The sequence below is a fragment of the Myotis daubentonii genome, chromosome 15 (assembly GCF_963259705.1).
Source record: "Myotis daubentonii chromosome 15, mMyoDau2.1, whole genome shotgun sequence".
Classification (NCBI taxonomy): Eukaryota; Metazoa; Chordata; class Mammalia; order Chiroptera; family Vespertilionidae; genus Myotis; species Myotis daubentonii.
In genome coordinates this window covers 8,292,756-8,310,336 of record NC_081854.1, presented here as the reverse complement: position 1 = coordinate 8,310,336, position 17,581 = coordinate 8,292,756, and the positions used below count along the sequence as shown (strand labels likewise).

The following is a 17,581-nucleotide window of genomic DNA, read 5'->3' as shown; positions in this document are numbered from 1 at the left end:
AGAAGCAGGAATTTAGACCCACAGGCCCTCCACCCTCTGGGAATTGGGAGTCTGAACCCCCAGCAGCCTCCTTGCCCAGGACCCAAGAGTTTCCCTCCTCCCTCAGATCCAGGGGTTCAGCCCCCAGCCCCAGTCCTTCCTTCTGAGCCTCCTGGTGTAAACAACTATGGAGTCCAGGTGTCCCTGGGGCCCTCGGAGAGGAAGGTATCCCCATCCATTCAGAGATCGACATCCTCTGAAGTCGAAGTTGAGGAGGTCTGGGGACTTGGAGAGGTGTCATTTCCCCCCAATTTTTCTGGGACCCCCTTGGGGAAACAGATAAGGAAATTAACTACGACTCCCAAGAAGCCCCGCGCCCGTGTCCCTTGGCTACGGCAGCCAACGCCCCAGCCTTCAGGGACCTGCAGTAAGGTTCTGCTTTCCCTGGGATCAGCTGGGCAGAGACAGCGGTCCCTCTGGGGACCAGTGGGCGTGGCCTCCGGGCGTGGGCGTGGTGTCCGGGTGGGCGTGGCCTCGGGCGTGGGCAGGGACTCGGGTCAACCTCCTGACTGAGCCCCTTCCTTCCCGCTCCCCGGCAGCGACTGGCGTCTTCCAGAGCCATGAGAGCCTTGGGCCCCATCCTCTTCCTCGTCTTCCTCCTCGCTGGGCGGGGTTCCGAGGCCGCGCCTTCGGCCTCACCAGCTGCGGGCTCCGACTTTCCAAGGATGGGCCTCCCCTCGGAACCCCTTCTTCCTGCTCCTGAAAATGCCACTCTCCACCAGCCGCACCCGGAACCCCCTGGGATGGCTTCTCCGGAGCCCTCCAAGGCGCCTCATCCGGGTTCCCCTGAGTCCTCTCCCCATAATGTCACTGACACCCCCAACGCTGACCTCCAAGAACCCCCACACCCAGAGTCTCCTGAGACCCCCCAACCTAACTCACCCAACACCCCAATATCAGAACCCCTGGAGACCCCCCAAATTAACTCCTCCCAGATGATGCATCCAGAACCTTCTGAGACGCCCATGCCTGACCTGCCTGAAATTCCACACCCAGAGTCTCCTGAGACCCCCAAATCTAACTCACTCAACACCTCAACATCAGAAGGCCTGGAGACCCCCCAAATTAACCCCTCCCAGATGACACATCCAGAACCTTCTGAGACGCCCATGCCTGACCTGCCTGAAATTCCACACCCAGAGTCTCCTGAGGCCCCCAAACCTAACTCACTCAACACCTCAACATCAGAAGGCCTGGAGACCCCCCAAATTAACCCCTCCCAGATGACACATCCAGAACCTTCTGAGACCCCCACCACTGACCTGCCTGAAATTCCACACCCAAAATCCCCTGAGGCCCCCCAACCTAATTCCTCCAAAACTTTACAATCAGAATTTCCTGGGACCCTGGATCCTGACCCTCCCCAAACTGCACACCAGGAATTCCCAGGGATCCCCAATCTTAACTCCACTGAAATCTCACAGGCAGGGGCCCCTGATCCTGACCCCACCAAAACCCTTCACCCCGAAACTCCAAAAATCCATGACCCCAACACCGCTGAGACCCCAAGCACTGAATTCCTTCAGACCCTCCACCCCAATCCTACTGAAACCCCCCACCCAGAATCCTATGTAACCCACCACCCCGGCCCCACTGAAATCCCCCAATCAAAACTCCCCACAACTCTCCACCAAGGTGCCACAGAGATCGCCAGGGACTCTGCCCCTGAAACCTCCACCAGTCCTCACCCAGACACGCCTGCACCCTCCAGGGACCAGGCTACTGCCCTGCAGGAGCTGTCCCTGAACCCCGAGCCAGAAACCCCTGCGGCCACCCAGCCCAACTCCCTTAAACTGCCCACCTCTGATTTTCCTGAGACTGTTGAGCCCAAGGCCTCCCAGAGCTCTAGCCCTAAAGGGCCAGATGCCGCTCTTTCCTCCTCCGGGATGGCGGACCCCCCTGCTCCTCCAGGGGCCCCCAATCAGCCGGCCCCAGCCACTCAGCGGGCCCCCCAGCGACGCAGCAGAGGTGAGAGAGTCAACACTATCATCCTGGTGGAACGAGTGAAGGAGACCGGTGAGGGGCTGGGACCCGACCCCTGGGTCTGAGGGAGGAGGGGCTGGGACCCAGACCCCTGGGTCTGAGGGAGGAGGGGCTGGGGGCCTGGACTCCTGGGTCTGAGGGAGGAGGGGCCGGGGACCTGGACTCCTGGGTCTGAGGGAGGAGGGGCTGGGACCCAGACCCCTGGGTCTGAGGGAGGAGGGGCTGGGGGCCTGGACTCCTGGGTCTGAGGGAGGAGGGGCTGGGGGCTTGGACCCCTGGGTCTGAGGGAGGAGGGGCTGGGGGCCTGGACCCCTGGGTCTGAGGGAGGAGGGGCTGGGACCCGGACCCCTGGGTCTGAGGGAGGAGGGGCTGGGGGCCTGGACTCCTGGGTCTGAGGGAGGAGGGGCCGGGGACCTGGACTCCTGGGTCTGAGGGAGGAGGGGCTGGGGGCTTGGACCCCTGGGTCTGAGGGAGGAGGGGCTGGGGGCCTGGACCCCGGGGTCTGAGGGAGGAGGGGCTGGGGGCCTGGACTCCTGGGTCTGAGGGAGGAGGGGCTGGGGGCCTGGACTCCTGGGTCTGAGGGAGGAGGGGCCGGGGGCCTGGACCCCGGGGTCAGAGGGAGGAGGGGCTGGGAGCTTAGATTACTTATAACCTGGCTCCTTCCTTCAGGCGTGACCCTGGTGGGACGCCCCCGGGGCGGGGCGGGAGGGGCCCTGTGCCTCTTCTTCGCCGGGACCGGGCTACTGATCGGCATTTTCCTGCTGCTGTGGTGTCTCTACCGCCGGGCGGCTCGGCACCGGCCCTTCGCACACCACCGGCTTCCGAACGACGGAGACGAGTCGGGTGAGCGGCCCTGACAGCGCCCGGAGTGCCAGCCCGTTTCCTTCACCTGGTTTCACCTGCATAGGGCGCCCCGCCAACAAGTACAGGTCCCCCATCCAAGGTCAACAGAAGCCCTGACCCCTCCATGGTCAGTCCCCCCACTCCTCCCGCCCCCAGTTCTCTATGAAATTTCACACACACAAGCCCAGTGCTTCCCCGGACCAGCTGGGACCGGCTGCAGGCTCGCAGCTGCAGGTCCCTGCAAACCCCGCCCCGCCCCGCCAGGAGCCCTGTAAGCCCCGCCCTCTCGGCGTCAAGCCCCGCCCCTACCCCGCGGACACCACGCCCCCTCGTCTACACAAGCGCCCTCCCCTCGCCCTTTGATTTGAAAACCCAGCTGCTAAGGACGGTCAGCAGCCTCTCTGGCCAGCGGCCCAGCGGCGGGGGCAGGCTCCTGGCCAGCCCTGGGATGACCGCGCCCCTCTGCTCCCATAGTCCTGCACCTGGACACTCCCAAGGAGCCGTACGATCTCTACTTTTACGCGCCGGATGCCTGGATCCCTTCACACATCGCCACCAAGCAGCCGCCGCCCACTCCTCCGCTGCCCCCCAAGCTGCCCCCGCCGCCCCGCGGAGGCCGCTCCCAGCGCCTGGAGCCGCTCTCCCCGGCCACGCTCCCCGACAACTTCGTGTGAGCCCCTCCCGGTCCCTCCAGACGTGCGCCATCCTCAGACATCCTACCCTCCCGGCATGCTTTGCTAGTAGCGGTGCCCTCAGATGGAGCCCACCGCAGAGATGCCCTCCCTGAGGCCCAATAAATCACGCGATCCCTCCCTCCTAGCCACCTGCTCTGGCCTGATTCCTGGGGGAGGAGGGCCCTCGAACTCCGGGTCTGCAGGAGGGGAGGGCCGGGGGCTGGGACTCCCACGGCCACCGGCCCAATGAGGAGGCCTGGGTGTGTCACCAAAGCACTTTATTGGGAGTGGGGCAGGGCAGGGCTTACAGTCACAGAGACAGACACACACAGAGGCCCCTGCCCCGGGGAAAACACCTCTCGCCTAGCCCCCTTCCCTTTCCGGGGATCCTGTGACTTGTCTTATACGTGTTCCCCAAATTCTAAGCCAAAAGAAAGGTGTCTGAGAGGGTAGCATCCCCGAATTTGAGTCATTTAGCCCCTGAGGGACACGACAAATGGCCACTGAGAAAATGAGGGTGGTTTGAAACCACCCAGGAGAATAAAGTGCAAGGAGCTGGGGGGGGGGGGGGGGGGGACACGTTGAAACCACCGTGGGGAAGTTCAATGGTGGTGGCTTCAAACCACTGATGAACTTGAGCAGCCACTATTTAACCCTGAAAACTGTGTCCGAAAAAGTGCATAGGGGTGGAGTGAGGCGTACTGATAAACCTGCCATCTGGGTGGTGTCCCTAGACATTGCGCTAAGCTAGGGAGAAGGTCTTGGGGATTTGGTGTTTCAGCAGAATCTGCTTTTGGAGGGAGGGGGTGAAGAGGTTGGAGGGGGTCTTGAAACCACCATTTTCCCTCAGAAACGCTGGTGAGAATCGATCTCTAAAATAGTGGGGATGGGTGATTGGCTAAACCAACCTGAAAAAAAATGCAGAATAGATTTAGGAGAGATTTGAAACCTCTAGAGGAAGACCTTGAATTTTTCTGAGAGGAGGGGGGGGGGGGCTGAGTAACTCAGGGTCCCTGGGGTTAAAGGAAGGGGAGAAGTTGCCTCAAAACCACAAGAGAGAGTGAGAGACCGAACTGTCCATGGAAATAAAGCCCTGAAAGGAGAGGTTTGGAACCACTGAGGCAAAACAAGTGGAGAAGGGAACCCTTAGGGAAATCTGGGTATCCTTGAAACTGCCATTCGCAGCTTCACTACCCTGAGAGGCAATTGGGAAAGGAAGAGGATTCGACAGCACTGGGAGCAAGGGAGAGTGCTTCCTAGGCCTGAGGCAGGACAGAGAGGACTGGGCTTCCTTGACACTGTCACTCAGGCCAGAGATGTGTGGAATGGAGGTTCTGGAAACTGCCATCCAGTGGGAGGCACATGGTCAGTAGCCCCGGACAGGGGGTGGGGGTCTTGGGGGCAGCACTGTGCTGTGTATGGCCCCATAGGAGGGAGGGGGAGCAGGGGGCGCCCCAGGGGGCTCAGCCTCATCCTCCATTTCGCTTTCATCACTGCCGGCCAGCTGGTCGTGGCCAACAAAGCCACACTTCTCCTCGCTCATCTCCTCAGGCTCCGCCCACGGCTGCTTCTCTCCGGAAGCGAAGATCCCATAGAAGATGACCCCTCCATAGTGCACCAGCGAGGCGATTAGGAACACGTACTGCCACTCCTCCCGAGTCTGTTGGAGGCCAGAGAAACAGGAAGTGAAGAGGGAGTTTTAGCTCAGTGGATAGAGCGTCGGCCTGCGGACTGAAGGGTCCCGGGCTCGATTCTGACCAAGGGCACATGCCTGGGTTGTGGGCTCGATCCCCAGTAGGGGGCGTGCAGGAGGCAGCCAATCAATGATTCTCTCTCATCATTGATGTCTCTATCTCTCTCTCCCTCTCCCTTCCTCTCTGAAATCAATAAAAATATATTTAAAAATAAATAAAAATATATTTAAGAGAGAGAGCCCTAGAGGGATAGGGGAGGCCCAGAGAAAGGGAGACAGATCCCGAGAGAAGCTGAAAGACACCTGCAGGGGCAGGGGTGGAGCCCAGGGAGGCCGCCCGCATCAGGGAGGCACCGAGCACAGAGGTGGAGGGCCAATGGGTCAGGGCGAAGGCACTCACCTTGTGCTTGGTCATGGCGCCCACGATGATGGGGCACACCATGCCCGACAGCGTGCCCACGCCGTTGGAGATGCCCATGAGGATGCTGGCATAGCGCGGGGCGATGTCCAGGTGGTTCACATTGAACCCTGACAAGATGAGCCAGGAGGCGGCACGCCTGAGTCTCCCTCCAGTGACTCCCTCTGAGCCGTCCCTCCCCGCTCCCCGCTCTCCGCTCCCCGCTCCCCACTGCGCCTCCTAGTCCGCCTTTTGCGTGGCTGGGAGGCCCCCTTCCTGAGCCAGGAAGCTCCCCACGGCGCCGTCCAGACTCTCCCCGAGCTGCCGACCCGGTTCTCACCAGAGATGGCAAAGCCGCTGAAGCCCACGGCGAGGACCAGGAAGGAGATGGCCACGCCCTTGGAGTGCGAGTAGCCCACCACCAGCAGCAGCGTGGCTTCCATGCCGAAGCCTGCGGAGGGCCCTCTCTGAGTGCCGGTGCCCGCGCCATCTCTCCACCCTCCTCTGTTTCCCCCGCCACTCCACGCCCCCAGCCTGTCCCTGGCTTTGCCCCTCCCACCAGCGCCTGCCCGAAGCCTGGCCCCGGACACCCGAGCGCATGAGCTCCAGGCCTCCGCCCGGCCCTCCGTGGCCCCACCCCCTGACCAGGCCACGCCCCCAAGATGCAGGGTCCCAGCCCCACCCCCCCGCCCCTTCACCCCTTCCCTCTCGGTCCACTCGCCCAGGGCAGTAGCCGCCTAGACCACGTCTCTCCAGGTCCCCCACTCACAGCCGCTCTTCCCCGCGCTTCCAAGCCCAACTAGGTCTCGCCTCTGCTCCACCTGCACAGCCATCCACGCTGCCCCCCGAGGCCCGGGACTTCTGTCCCAGCCTCATCTTGACTCGGCCTTTTTGGACACACCCCTGGTCGGCCCTCGGACCCCACCTACCCCTTCGCGGACCCGCCCCCGGCTGTGCCCCACGGCGCTCTGCCCCGGCCCAGGCGGCCCCCGACCGGTCTAGACTCGGCCCCACTCACCCCCGCAGTTCATCAGTTTGCGCACGTTGGTGGTGGACATGATACGGCGGGTCCTCAGAAAGTCGGCGATCTGGCCACCGATGGGCACGATGATGGTCATGACCAGGTGGGGCAACGCCGACACCAGGCCCACCTGCGCGAAGGGTGGGGGGTGGTGGTGGGGAGGACAGGGCCGGCGCTCAGGGCCGCCCGCCGGGCGCCTCCACCCGGTTCCTGCGCACCGGCTCCTCCCTGTCCTTCATTCCACCCCCTTGGGAGCAACGCTCCGCTCCTCTGTCTCAGCCCCGCCGCGCCCCCTGTTCTCCCCGCCCCCTCCTAGGGTCCAACCTTGCTGATCTCGAAGCCGAACACTTCTTCGAAATAGGCGGGCTGGGAGATGAGGAGCAGGTAGAAGGTCCAGCTGCGGCAGAAGTTGGCCACGATGATGGCGTAGACCGGCATGGAGGTGAAGAAGCGCCGCCAGGGTGCTTTAAACTTCTGCGGGGGCGAGAGCAGGGGCCGCTGAGACAGGACCCGGGGGCTCTCCGTGTCCCTTCCGGAGCCTCACTACAGTCCCGCAGAGACCCCGGTTTCCCCACTTCATTAAAACCCCCAGGGGCGCCAGCCCATGTCCCTGCAGGGGCCCTGCACCCTAGCCTCTAGGCAGCGGTTCTCAACCTGTGGGTCGCGACCCCTTCGGCGGTGGAACGACCCTTTCACAGGGGTCGCCTAAGACCCTCCTGCATATCAGATATTGACATGACGATTCATCACAGTAGCAACATGACAGTTATGAAGTAGCCACGGAAATAATTTTATGGTTGGGTCACAGCATGAGGAACTGTATTGAAAGGGCCAGAAGGTTGAGAACCACTGCGAGTGACACTTCAGGAATGCAGGCTCCTGATTTACTGTGGCCCCTCCGGTTCGCATGTGTCCGGCCTCGGTGACCCTCAGGGACCCTTAAGGGTGGGCCCAGGAATCTCCCCATTCAATATCGACTCCTAAATCTAGCCTCACCCACCACCAGGTCTAAGCAAAACCCCACATTCTAGTCCCGCCTCTGCTGGTTTAACCACGCCCACCAGCGGTCCCGCCCCGCTGGCGACCTAGCCCCGCCCCCAGCACCTGCTAATCGGGCCCGCCCCCGGCGTTAACCCCGCCTCCCATGTTCTGGCCCCGCCCACTGGGCGTTCCCATCAGGTCTCCCGAGTCGGGGAACGCACCACGACCTACACGCTGTGCGGGTCCTAAGCCCCCTTTCTCCTGCCTCCCTGCTTGGATCTCTCTCCCGGCCCCACCGCGCCCCCACCCCGCAGGCTTGGCTCGGACCGTGAGGGGGTTCATGAGTTTGGCGCTCTCGCCGATGGCTTCTTCGATGTACTTGCGCTCCTCTTCTGAAATGCTGGGGTGCAGCGCCGGGGACTCATAAGAGACGAGCAGCCAGAACAGGTACCAGAAGATCCCGAAGCTGCCTGGAGGGGGTCAGGAGGGGGATGGAAGCGAGGTGACGACCGGCCTCGCTCTGGCCCAGCACCCCCCGAACCCCGGCGCCCGGGCCCCTCACCGTAGACGTAGAACACAGAGCTCCAGCCTGAGTACTGCACCAGGACCCCGGCGAGAGGCATGGCCACCACCGCCCCGGCATAGGAACCTGATGGGGGTGGGAGGGTGCGGGAGAGAGAGCAGACCTAGCTACCCCCCGGATCCAGGGGTTCGGACCCCCAGCCTCGTCTTTCCGGGACACAAAAGTGCAAGCCACAGCCCCCCCTTCCACAGATATCCGGCCAGTGCCCAACCCCCTCCTTCCCCAAACCCCCTCCTCTTTCAGACCCACAAATCTAAATCCCAGCACCTTCCTCTCACCGCAAAAGGCTGTGGTCGCCAGGCGGCTCCGCTCTAAGGGAGGGGCCCATTTGCTCCAGATCCCGTGGCAGGCGGGGTAAGTGACCCCCTGGGGAGAAGAAAGCCAAAGCTAAGGAGAAGAGGTTGGCCCTAGCTGGTTTGGCTCAGCCTGCGGACTGAAGGGTCCCGGGTTCGAGTCCGGCAAGGGCACATGCCGGGTTGCGTGTTCGATTCCCAGTAGGGGGCGTGCAAGAGGCAGCCGATCAATGATTCTCTCATCATTGTTTGTATTTCTCTCTTCCTCTCCCTTCCTCTCTGAAATCAATATATATATAATCTTTTTTAAAAATATATTTCATTGATTTTTTACAGAGAGGAAGGGAGAGGGATAGAGAGTTAGAAACATCAATCAGCTGCCTCCTGCACACCCCCTACTGGGGATGTGCCTGCAACCAAGGTACATGCCCCTGACCGGAATCGAACCTGGGACCCTTGAGTCTGCAGGCTGACGCTCTATCCACTCAGCCAAACCGGTCAGGGCTATATAATCTTTTTAAAGGCGAAGCGGTGGTCAGAAGGCGGCGGGTCACATATAGCGGGACTTTACCTCCACCAATCCCTGCAGGATCCGCACGAAGATGACACAGCCATAGTGGACGCGGGCAGCCGAGGGGATCAGCATGTTCAGAGTGGATGTAGCAACAATAGCAAAGCCGAAAACCCTGACGGGAAGAGTCCGTGGCTGTCTCACCATGCGTAGGATTCTGCTCTTTCTGCCCACAGCAGAACCCGGTTCCCCACAACCCCAGGCCCCACCTTCTCTCTGACCCCCACCTTTCACAACCACAAGCCCCGCCTTCCTCTAAGACCCCGCCCCCAGGCCCCTCCCATTGTCCAAAGTCAGCCCCCAAATGCCAGGTCACACTCTCTAACTCCACCCACGCAACTGTAGTTCCCGCCCAACTTGAGAAACCCCACCCCGACCCGTACCTGTTGGCTGCGAATTTTTGGCAGATAAATCCCCCGGGAATCTGGGTGACAATGTAGCCCCAGAAAAAGGAGCCGTGTATGAGGCCAACAGTCTCTGGATCCCAGTTGAACTGAGCTTTCTATGGGCCAAAAAGCACATCAAACCAGTCGCCGGAGTTTGCCCCCCCCAACCAATCAGCACCCACAGACTTAGTCCCTTGGCCAATCCGCAACAAGGATCCCTCTCTCGCCCCGCCCATCAGAGCTCAAGTCTTCCCTCGGTCCAGACCGAACTAGGCTTCTCCCCGTTGTTAGGGCCTGTGCTACCTTAGCAACGGAGCCTGTTGCTGCCTAGCCGCCTCGGTCTGCCTGTGGCCCTGCCTCAGTGTCCCTGCCCTGAATGTCTAGGGACCCATATCCGGGGTGGCGATTCTTTCTCTACTTCTGACCAACTTAGGAACTGCTTGCCCAGTAACCTGGACGAGTTCTAGTCAAGGACAAGACGTAGCCAATGGGGTCGGCCTGATTGGAAGGGAGCTAGAGGCGGGGTAGACCAGAGCCATAATCAGAACTTTGTTTTCTGAGACAGAGGCATGGCCTACCCGGAAATTAAAATAGGGAGAAAGCCCAGCGGGTGTGGCTCAGTGGATTGAACGTTGTCCCATGAACCCAAGAGGTCCCAGGTTCGATTCCCAGTCAGGGCACATGCCCAAGTTGCAATGTTTCTCTCTCTCTCTCCCTCTTCCTTCCTATCTAAAAATCATTAAAAAAAACAACATATTTTTTAAAAAGAGGAAAAAAGTCTGATGTGAGGCGGGATTTAGGTAATGGCCAGAGCAGATGAAGCGGGATTTAGCAGGGGTAGCCCTTCAGAAAAGTCGGGATTAAAACTCGGTGGGGATGCCCAACTGCTATGGCTCAGTGATTGAGCGTTAACCCATGAACGAGGAGATCACGGTTTGATTCCTGTTCAGAGCACATGCCTGGGTTGCGCCCTCGATCCCCAGTAGGGGGCGTGCAGGAGGCAGCCAATTGATGATTCCCTCTCATCATTGATGTTTCTCTCTCTCTCTCTCTCTCTCCCTCTCCGAAATCAATAAAAATATATTTTTTAAAATTCAGTGGGGAGCTTGTGATGGGACTGGGATGAAGATGTGACCCTGGGACAGGTGTGGGACGCGGGTGGAGCAAAAGTTGCTAGGAGGCCCAAAATGAACAAGGGGCAACACATAGGGAACCTAAAGCTGGGGCCGCGTCCACATTTTGGTTTTAGGGACCGGATCTCAATAGGGGCGGAGCTTCATGTAGATCAGGGCGGGGCTTAGGAAAGACGATCTTGGAGACGAGTCAGAGGAGAGGGGGCAGCACAGATGGGCGGGGCTACTCGGGCTGTGGCGTGGAGGGGGCGTGGCCTGGGCTGCGCCGGATGAGCATGACGTCATCAGGGCGTAGGGGCACCGCGGCTCCCGCCCTGCGCTACCTGCACCACCAGGTGGCCGTTGCGATGGGTCGTACTGTTGTTGACCATGGAGACGATGGCCACGCCCAGGTTGCAGCGGATGCCAAAGCTGATGCAGAAGCCCAGGCCGCTCATGATGGCGATGATGTAGCGGCGCGGGAGGCCGAAGCAGGTGCAGTCCACCACCGGCGGGTCCCGCGTCTGCGTCGCGACCGGGCGACCGTCGGCACTCAGCTCCAGCGTCTCCGCGCCTTCCTGCCGCTTCTCCAGAAGCCTGCGGGGCGGCAAGAGTCAGGCTCGGCCCAGGGCCCCCGCCCCCTCCTCCCTGCCCCACGGGAGTTCAGGGCCAAACCTCCTGCTTGAAAAAGACCCGGGATTCTCACTGAGCCCGTGTTCCCCGTCTTCCTTCCCAGGAGCCCAGCTTCTCCCCCCAGGACCCAGGATCCAGGAGCCCCCCGCCCCCCTCAGACCAGGAATTCCACGCGCCCAGCCCCTCCTCCCCAGACTCAGGTGTCCAAGTCCTCAGGTCCCTTCTCTCCCAGCCCTGCCATCTCTCCACTCAGCAGTTTTACAACCTCACTACCCTTTGCGGTCCAACAGCCTGTGCCCCACCCCCCACCCCAAGGCCCAGGCTCTCTCTAGCCCCCTCCCCCAGATACGAGTCTATTTGAGGAAGCAAAAGGCGCTAAGGAGATGCTTCAGCAAAGGTGTCAGCAGAACAGATGCTTCTCAGCCACGTCTGCTTGTATGCCGACGCCCCTCCCCCTGCCTCTAGGGCTGCCCTCCTGCCCCGGGGCCCCAGGTGTGGGGCTGACAGCCAGCTGACTCCGTTCAGCCACCAGCAGCCCATTCCTAGGGCCTCGCGGGTGGGGAGACTTCCGAGACCCTGGACTCCAGCAGTGCAGCCGGGCATCCCTGGGGAGCCTTGAGTTCAGGCTGTCAGCCTAGGGGATGGGGAGGGGGGTGGTGGGTGGTGTCCTGGCAAGGGACAGATGGCCCTGGTGGGGGACTTGGCTCGGCCCCCAGCGAGCCCGTCGCCCCCGCCCGTTCTGGATCAGGGATTGAGGCTGTGATGACGAGACGGGTAGGATAGTTGGAGAGCCACCTCCAAGCCACAGAGAGGCTGCGGAAAGAGGTGTCCAGAGGTGTGGACAGACCCACAGGGAGGCTGGCTTTGGAGAGGGCGGAGGCTAAGGAAGAAGGTCAGAGACACAGAAGGAAGCGAGAGACCCAGAGAGAAGGGGTCAGAGACCCAGAGAGACAAGCAGAGAATAAGATAGGGGGACCCACCCCAGGAGAAGGGGGGACAGAACAGTGACCCAGAAGGGAGGGGGCAGAGACCAGAGGCAGGGGACAGGAACCCAGGGGAGAGGCCGGAGATACAGAAAACCGAGCGTTGAACGATGAAGGGACTAGGATGCTGAGGAGACGGGCTGCGGCTGTGATTGGTGAGGTGCGGCTCCTCTCCGAGGCGGGGAAGCAGCCAGAGGATCCGGCTGGATCCCAGGAAGGGGCCAGAACAGATGGAGGCGAGGGAGACTGGGACGGGGGAGGAGAGAACAGCCAGACGGCCTGGGGGGAGGCGGTGGAAGAGATGCGAGAACACAGCCACCCTCCCGATCCTAGAACTTAAGGAGAAGGGAGGAGGAACCGTAAGAAACGGATGGGGGTGGGACCAACCCCAGGGGGTGAGGAATGAGACCCTGAGAGAGCTGGAGAGAGGGGGGAGGGAGCCCCCGGAATGACTCATACAGGGTGGTAGGGGCTGCCCGCTCCCGTCAGAACCTGTCAGCCAATGAGATTAGACTTTGACCCAGGTGGGTATCAGATGCTACTTGCCCCTGAAACTCAAGAAGTGATTGCGGCCGCAGCTAAAACCAACATCAAGGCGGTCCGCCTCCGGGCCTGTGTCTGCTCCTCTCGGCTCCCCGTCCGCTCCCCCAGACCTCTGTCCCCTTTGTCCCTTAGCTGCTCTCTCCTCTTCCCAACGTACAACTAAGGAAACTGAGGCACAGAGAGTGAAAGCAGCACGTCCAAGGTCACCGGCGAGAAGAGGGATGGGGCCTGCTCGCGTCCTGGCCCCGGCATCAGCAGCCCAGGGCCCGGCACACAGAGAAGGCCCTGTGGCTCCTGGTCTCGCCTCCATCCCTCCCGCCGCCCCCCCCTTTCTTGTCCCTAGTCGCCTAGTTTACGTCTGTTTCCTGGTCTGGGGGAGCGTCCCCACCCACTGAGCTGGAGCTTCATGCATCTCTAGGAAAACCCGCAGCCTCCAGCGCAGGTGGGGAGGAGCTGGCCTGGGTTGAATGATGGCTCAGCCACCAATGCCTCCCTCTTCTCCAGCTGAGCCTCAGTTTCCCCAGCTTCGTCTAGAGGACCGAATGGGGGTTGTGTCCAACACAGAGCATCACCCTTGTCTCCAACCCTCACAGTGAACCCCAGGATTCGGATGCTCCTCTCCGCCCAGGCTCCTCCGTGACTGTCCTGGCATGAGCACTGGGCTTGGGGTGCCCCGGGTGGGCCTGGGAGGCAGCTCAGGGCAGGGGTGAGAGAAAGGCAGGGCCCAAGCAAGAGAAAGCCAGACCCAGATGAGAGGCTGAGGGGCTGAGACGGAGGGAGGGGGCCTGAGGGACACACCTCTCCCCTGCAGCACCCCCAGCCCAGCCTCCATCAGCACGTCTCTCTGTCTCCTGACTTCTCACGGATGTATTTTGAGAAACTCGTGAAAGGAGGCGAGAAAAAGGGTGGGGAGGTGGGGAGGGGCTGGGAGATTGGGAGACGCAGGGGTGGGGTTATCTCAGCTTCCCACCGCCTCCCCGCCGCGTGCCATCCTCCGGCCCCCTCCCTTCTGTCCAGCCTCATTTCCATCTCCCCTGTTACTAGAGGGTGAGGGGCCTTGGAGCCCAGAGGTGATCTACAGCAAGCAGGACTAGCGTTAGACTTAGAGAAGGACTTGCGCGGCCTAGTGAGATGGACGGAGGGCCACTGACCCCGGGGTCAGGGCTGTGGGCACGGCCGGGCCCCAGGGAAGGGCAGCGGAGATGCTGGGGCTTGCTCCTCCCGCCCAGGCCGGGTATTTTTAGGTCTCACCGCAGATGAGTAATTTCTCTGACTTGGAGCCAAGGCTGGGGTTGGGGGTGAAGGACTGGAGGGAGGCGCTCGGCCTGCCCTGGGGACACCCAGGTCACTGGGGTCATCGCCCTGGCCGGTAGGAGTCCCCCTTAGCTCTAGCCTACATCCTTGGGGAGGTCTCACGTGGGGCCTGCAGCTACCTTCCCCCCAGAGGCCCCGGACACCCCGGCTTCTCCCTCCCAGCTTAACTCGCCCCCAAGGACGAGAACCCCAATCCGCTTTAACTTCAGATTAAACGCTCTGAGTGACTGAGACGGAGACCCACAGAGTGATGGAGAGACCCAGGGTAGCGGGATGAACACCCAGGGAGAGGACAGAGACCCCAAGAAGAGAGACGGAGACCCCGAGAGGGGGGCAGAGACCCCGAGAGGGGAGTTGATAGAGATCTAGAGAGAGCCAGAGTCAGAGAGGGGACAGAGACTCAGAGATAAAGGGGACTAGAGACCCAGAAAGAGGGGCCCAGAGGTCCAGGGAAGGGACGAGGAGAGCAGAGGGGTGAACAGAGCCCCAGACGTGGGACAGGGGTTCAGAGACCCAGACAGAGGGGAACGTACAGACCCAGAGAAAAGGGTCGAGAATGGAGTGGGGTGGGGCCAAAAGAATAAACCAGGTGATGAGCAAGACAGAACCAGGGACAGCGGCGCCGTCGGAGGCGGAGGGAGAAAACTGGACAGATGGATGGACACCCTCTCCCCCCGCATCCGCGTATCGCCCGTCCATCTCTGGGTCTGCGCCCGGGTGGGCATGGGCGTCCTCTGCGGACCTTGCCCTCTTCCCCGCCCAGGACCCGCACCCGGCTCACCGGTGCAGCCGCCCGAGGGCGCGACCCGCCAGCTTCCGAAACTCCTCCTTGTGGAACTGCATGGTGGCTGCCCCCGCGGCGGGTCCCCCCGCCGATCCCCCCGCCCGCGGGCCCGGGCGGCCGCGTCCGGGTTCCCGGGGTCCGCCCCGGCCCGGCCGGCCCCGCAGCTCCGCTCGGGGGGGAAGGAGGCTGCGAGTGCGGCGGCCGAGGGGCTGTCACTGAACTCAGCCTCGGGGGCGGGGCGAGGGGAGGCCCCGCCCACCCATCCCCGCTAGACCCTCCCCGGCTTTATAAGCCGGCCCGGCCCCGCCCTTCCACTCCTGGACCACACCCCTGGGTTGGAACTCACTCGAGTTGCATCGCCCCAGCTCGGTCCCTTCTCAGAGTTACTCTCCCCCATCCCATCCCCGCCTCTGGCTCCTTCTAGCGCTTCCCTGAGACGTGTCCCCCCGCCCCACTCCCCTTCCTTTCATCTCATCCCCGCATTTTCCTCCCCTGCAGGGCCATCTTGCTGGAGTCTCCTTCCGCGTTTCATCCTCAGTCTTCTCCCTCCTAGGTTCTGCACCCTCCAGTTGCACATCTCGCCCCCCGGATTCCACCCCCATCCTGTATCATCACCCCCGGTTCCACACACCCTCATTCAAAAGGTTCTCTTCTCCTGCAGGGAATTCTTTCCCCGGAATTCCCACCCCCATCTTCATTCACGCCTTGTCCCCTCTGTTCTCCCCATCCTGTTTCTTCCCCTTTGACGTCCATCCACATGTTCCCATCATCCCTCTTTGGAATTCCATTCCCCTCCTGTTGCTTTTCCTTTGCACGCACCCGGCTCCCAGGTCCTTGACCTCCAGTTTCCTTCCCCTCCGAGCCCCATCCCCGACTGTGATACTGCCCCCCTCCGGCCGTCGCCAGTGTCGCCCCCAATAATTTAGTCCCCACTTCGGAATCTGTCCAACTCTCTCAGTTCTGCCTCCGCCCCCCTGAGTTCAGGCCCTGCCCCCTGGGATCTGCCCCGCCCCCTCTATTCTGACTCCACCCCTGCATCCAGCCCCGCCCCTTAGGGTTGAACCCGGACTTTGGGTCGGTGCGCCCGGCCCCTCTCCCCGACGCTGAGGCCATCTGCAGATCCAGGCCCCAGGAGGGTGCTTCCTTCACCACCGCCTCTCTGCCTCGGGCCGCAAATGCATTCGGGATTAAATTTTCATGATGTGGCGCAGGCCCGCCGCGGGGTGGGGGAACAGCCGGCGTGGCGGACGGCGCCACGGACCCAGTGTCCCGCAGCCACGGCCCGCCGCGGCCTCTCCATGGGGTCTGGGTCTCACAGTGTTGCCTGTGTTTGAAAACCCCCGGGCCCCCGGGGAGGAGGGGGCTGGGGGCTGGACTCCTGGGCCAGGGAGGAGTCAGTAGCCCGCGGAGCCGTCCACACGCGCCACCCTGTGGCAGCAGGATCCTCGGCCCGGGTGCGGAGGCGGCGGCCGGGGCTCCGGGCCAGGTGCGAAGGTGGAGCAGATGGTGAGGAGGAGGGAGTGGGAAGAGGGCCCAGCCGCTGCCAAATCCCGTGCATTCGCCGGAACTATCACCATGGAGACAGGGGACGGCAGAAAGGACCCAGCCCCACACTTCTTAGGACTTAAGAATGTGTTCTTCCGTCCCACGGAGAGTCCCCATGAGAAGAACTACAAGTCCCAGCGGCCGCTGGACCTCACTGTTTGCTTCGGAAGGGCCGCTTACTTCGAGGGTCGCTGGGAGTTGTAGTTCTGAGGATGCCTTGCGCCATCTAGTGGACACGCGCCTATTTTAGCTCCTTCAGATGCTCATAGACCCCCAACTTTTCCCCTTCTCACCAAGTCTCCCTTTACCCAGCCAATTCAACTCCGTTCCAGTCACACTGGACTCTTTTTTTTTTTTAAATATATTTTTATTGATTTCAGATAGGAAGGGTGAGGGAGAGATAGAAACATCAATGATGAGAGAGAATCATTGATTGGCTGCCTCCTGCACGCCCCCTACTGGGCATCGAGCCCGCAACCCAGGCATGTGCCTTTGGCCGGAATTGATCCGGGACCCTTCAGTCCACAGGGGGACGACGCTCCATCCACTGAGCCAGACCGGCCAGGGCCACACTGGACTCTTTACTACTCTTCCAATTTACCACTGAGTTCCTCCATTTATTTATGCACCTAGGACAGTGATGGCGAACCTTTTGAGCTCGGCGTGTCAGCATTTTGAAAAACCCTAACTTAACTCTGGTGCCGTGTCACATATAGAAATTTTTTGATCTTTGCAACCATAGTAAAACAAAGATGTATATTTTTGATATTTATTTTATATCTTTAAATGCTATTTAACCAAGAAAAATCAACCAAAAAAATGAGTTCGCATGTCACCTCTGACACGTGTGTCATAGGTTCGCCATCACTGGACTAGAATGTTCTTTCCCTTTTCCAGCTGCTGGGCTCAGATGTAACTCCCAATACCCGGCTCCTTTGGGCAGTTCTCCCTTCTGTCTCATACTGTCCTAGGACTATGGAAAAAGGAGAGGGGTTGGCCATCCATTAATTCAACAAATATTTGAGTTCCGACTAGGCGTTAGGCATTGTCACACCATAGGAGACATAGCTGTAAGAGTAACACTGGGCACTGGGGACTCCCAGAGGGGCATTCTAACTCCGCCAGGGTAGATCAGAGAAAACCTGAAGGTTGAGAAGTTTTCCAGGGAAAGCTCAGAAAAGGGCTGGCTGGGTGGGGAGGCGG

General features: G+C 61.0%; 2 protein-coding genes across 2 annotated transcripts; one reads left to right on the top strand and one right to left on the bottom strand.

Annotated features, from left to right (window-relative positions):
* Window positions 1-587: 587 nt before the first annotated feature.
* Window positions 588-3,732, top strand: GFY (golgi associated olfactory signaling regulator). Its single transcript, XM_059665425.1, has 3 exons — window positions 588-2,055; window positions 2,692-2,865; window positions 3,340-3,732. Exons 1-3 carry the CDS (start codon window positions 600-602, stop codon window positions 3,537-3,539), a joined length of 1,830 nt encoding a protein of 609 aa, XP_059521408.1. The 5' UTR covers window positions 588-599; the 3' UTR covers window positions 3,540-3,732.
* A 73-nt stretch (window positions 3,733-3,805) lies between these two features.
* Window positions 3,806-15,044, bottom strand: SLC17A7 (solute carrier family 17 member 7). The gene is made up of 12 exons (XM_059665341.1): window positions 14,831-15,044; window positions 10,921-11,173; window positions 9,462-9,580; window positions 9,079-9,193; window positions 8,493-8,580; window positions 8,194-8,280; window positions 7,959-8,101; window positions 6,975-7,124; window positions 6,648-6,780; window positions 5,970-6,080; window positions 5,633-5,760; window positions 3,806-5,199 (listed from the first exon to the last, which is right to left on the bottom strand). Exons 1-12 carry the CDS (start codon window positions 14,890-14,892, stop codon window positions 4,906-4,908), a joined length of 1,683 nt encoding a protein of 560 aa, XP_059521324.1. The 5' UTR covers window positions 14,893-15,044; the 3' UTR covers window positions 3,806-4,905.
* Window positions 15,045-17,581: the final 2,537 nt, after the last annotated feature.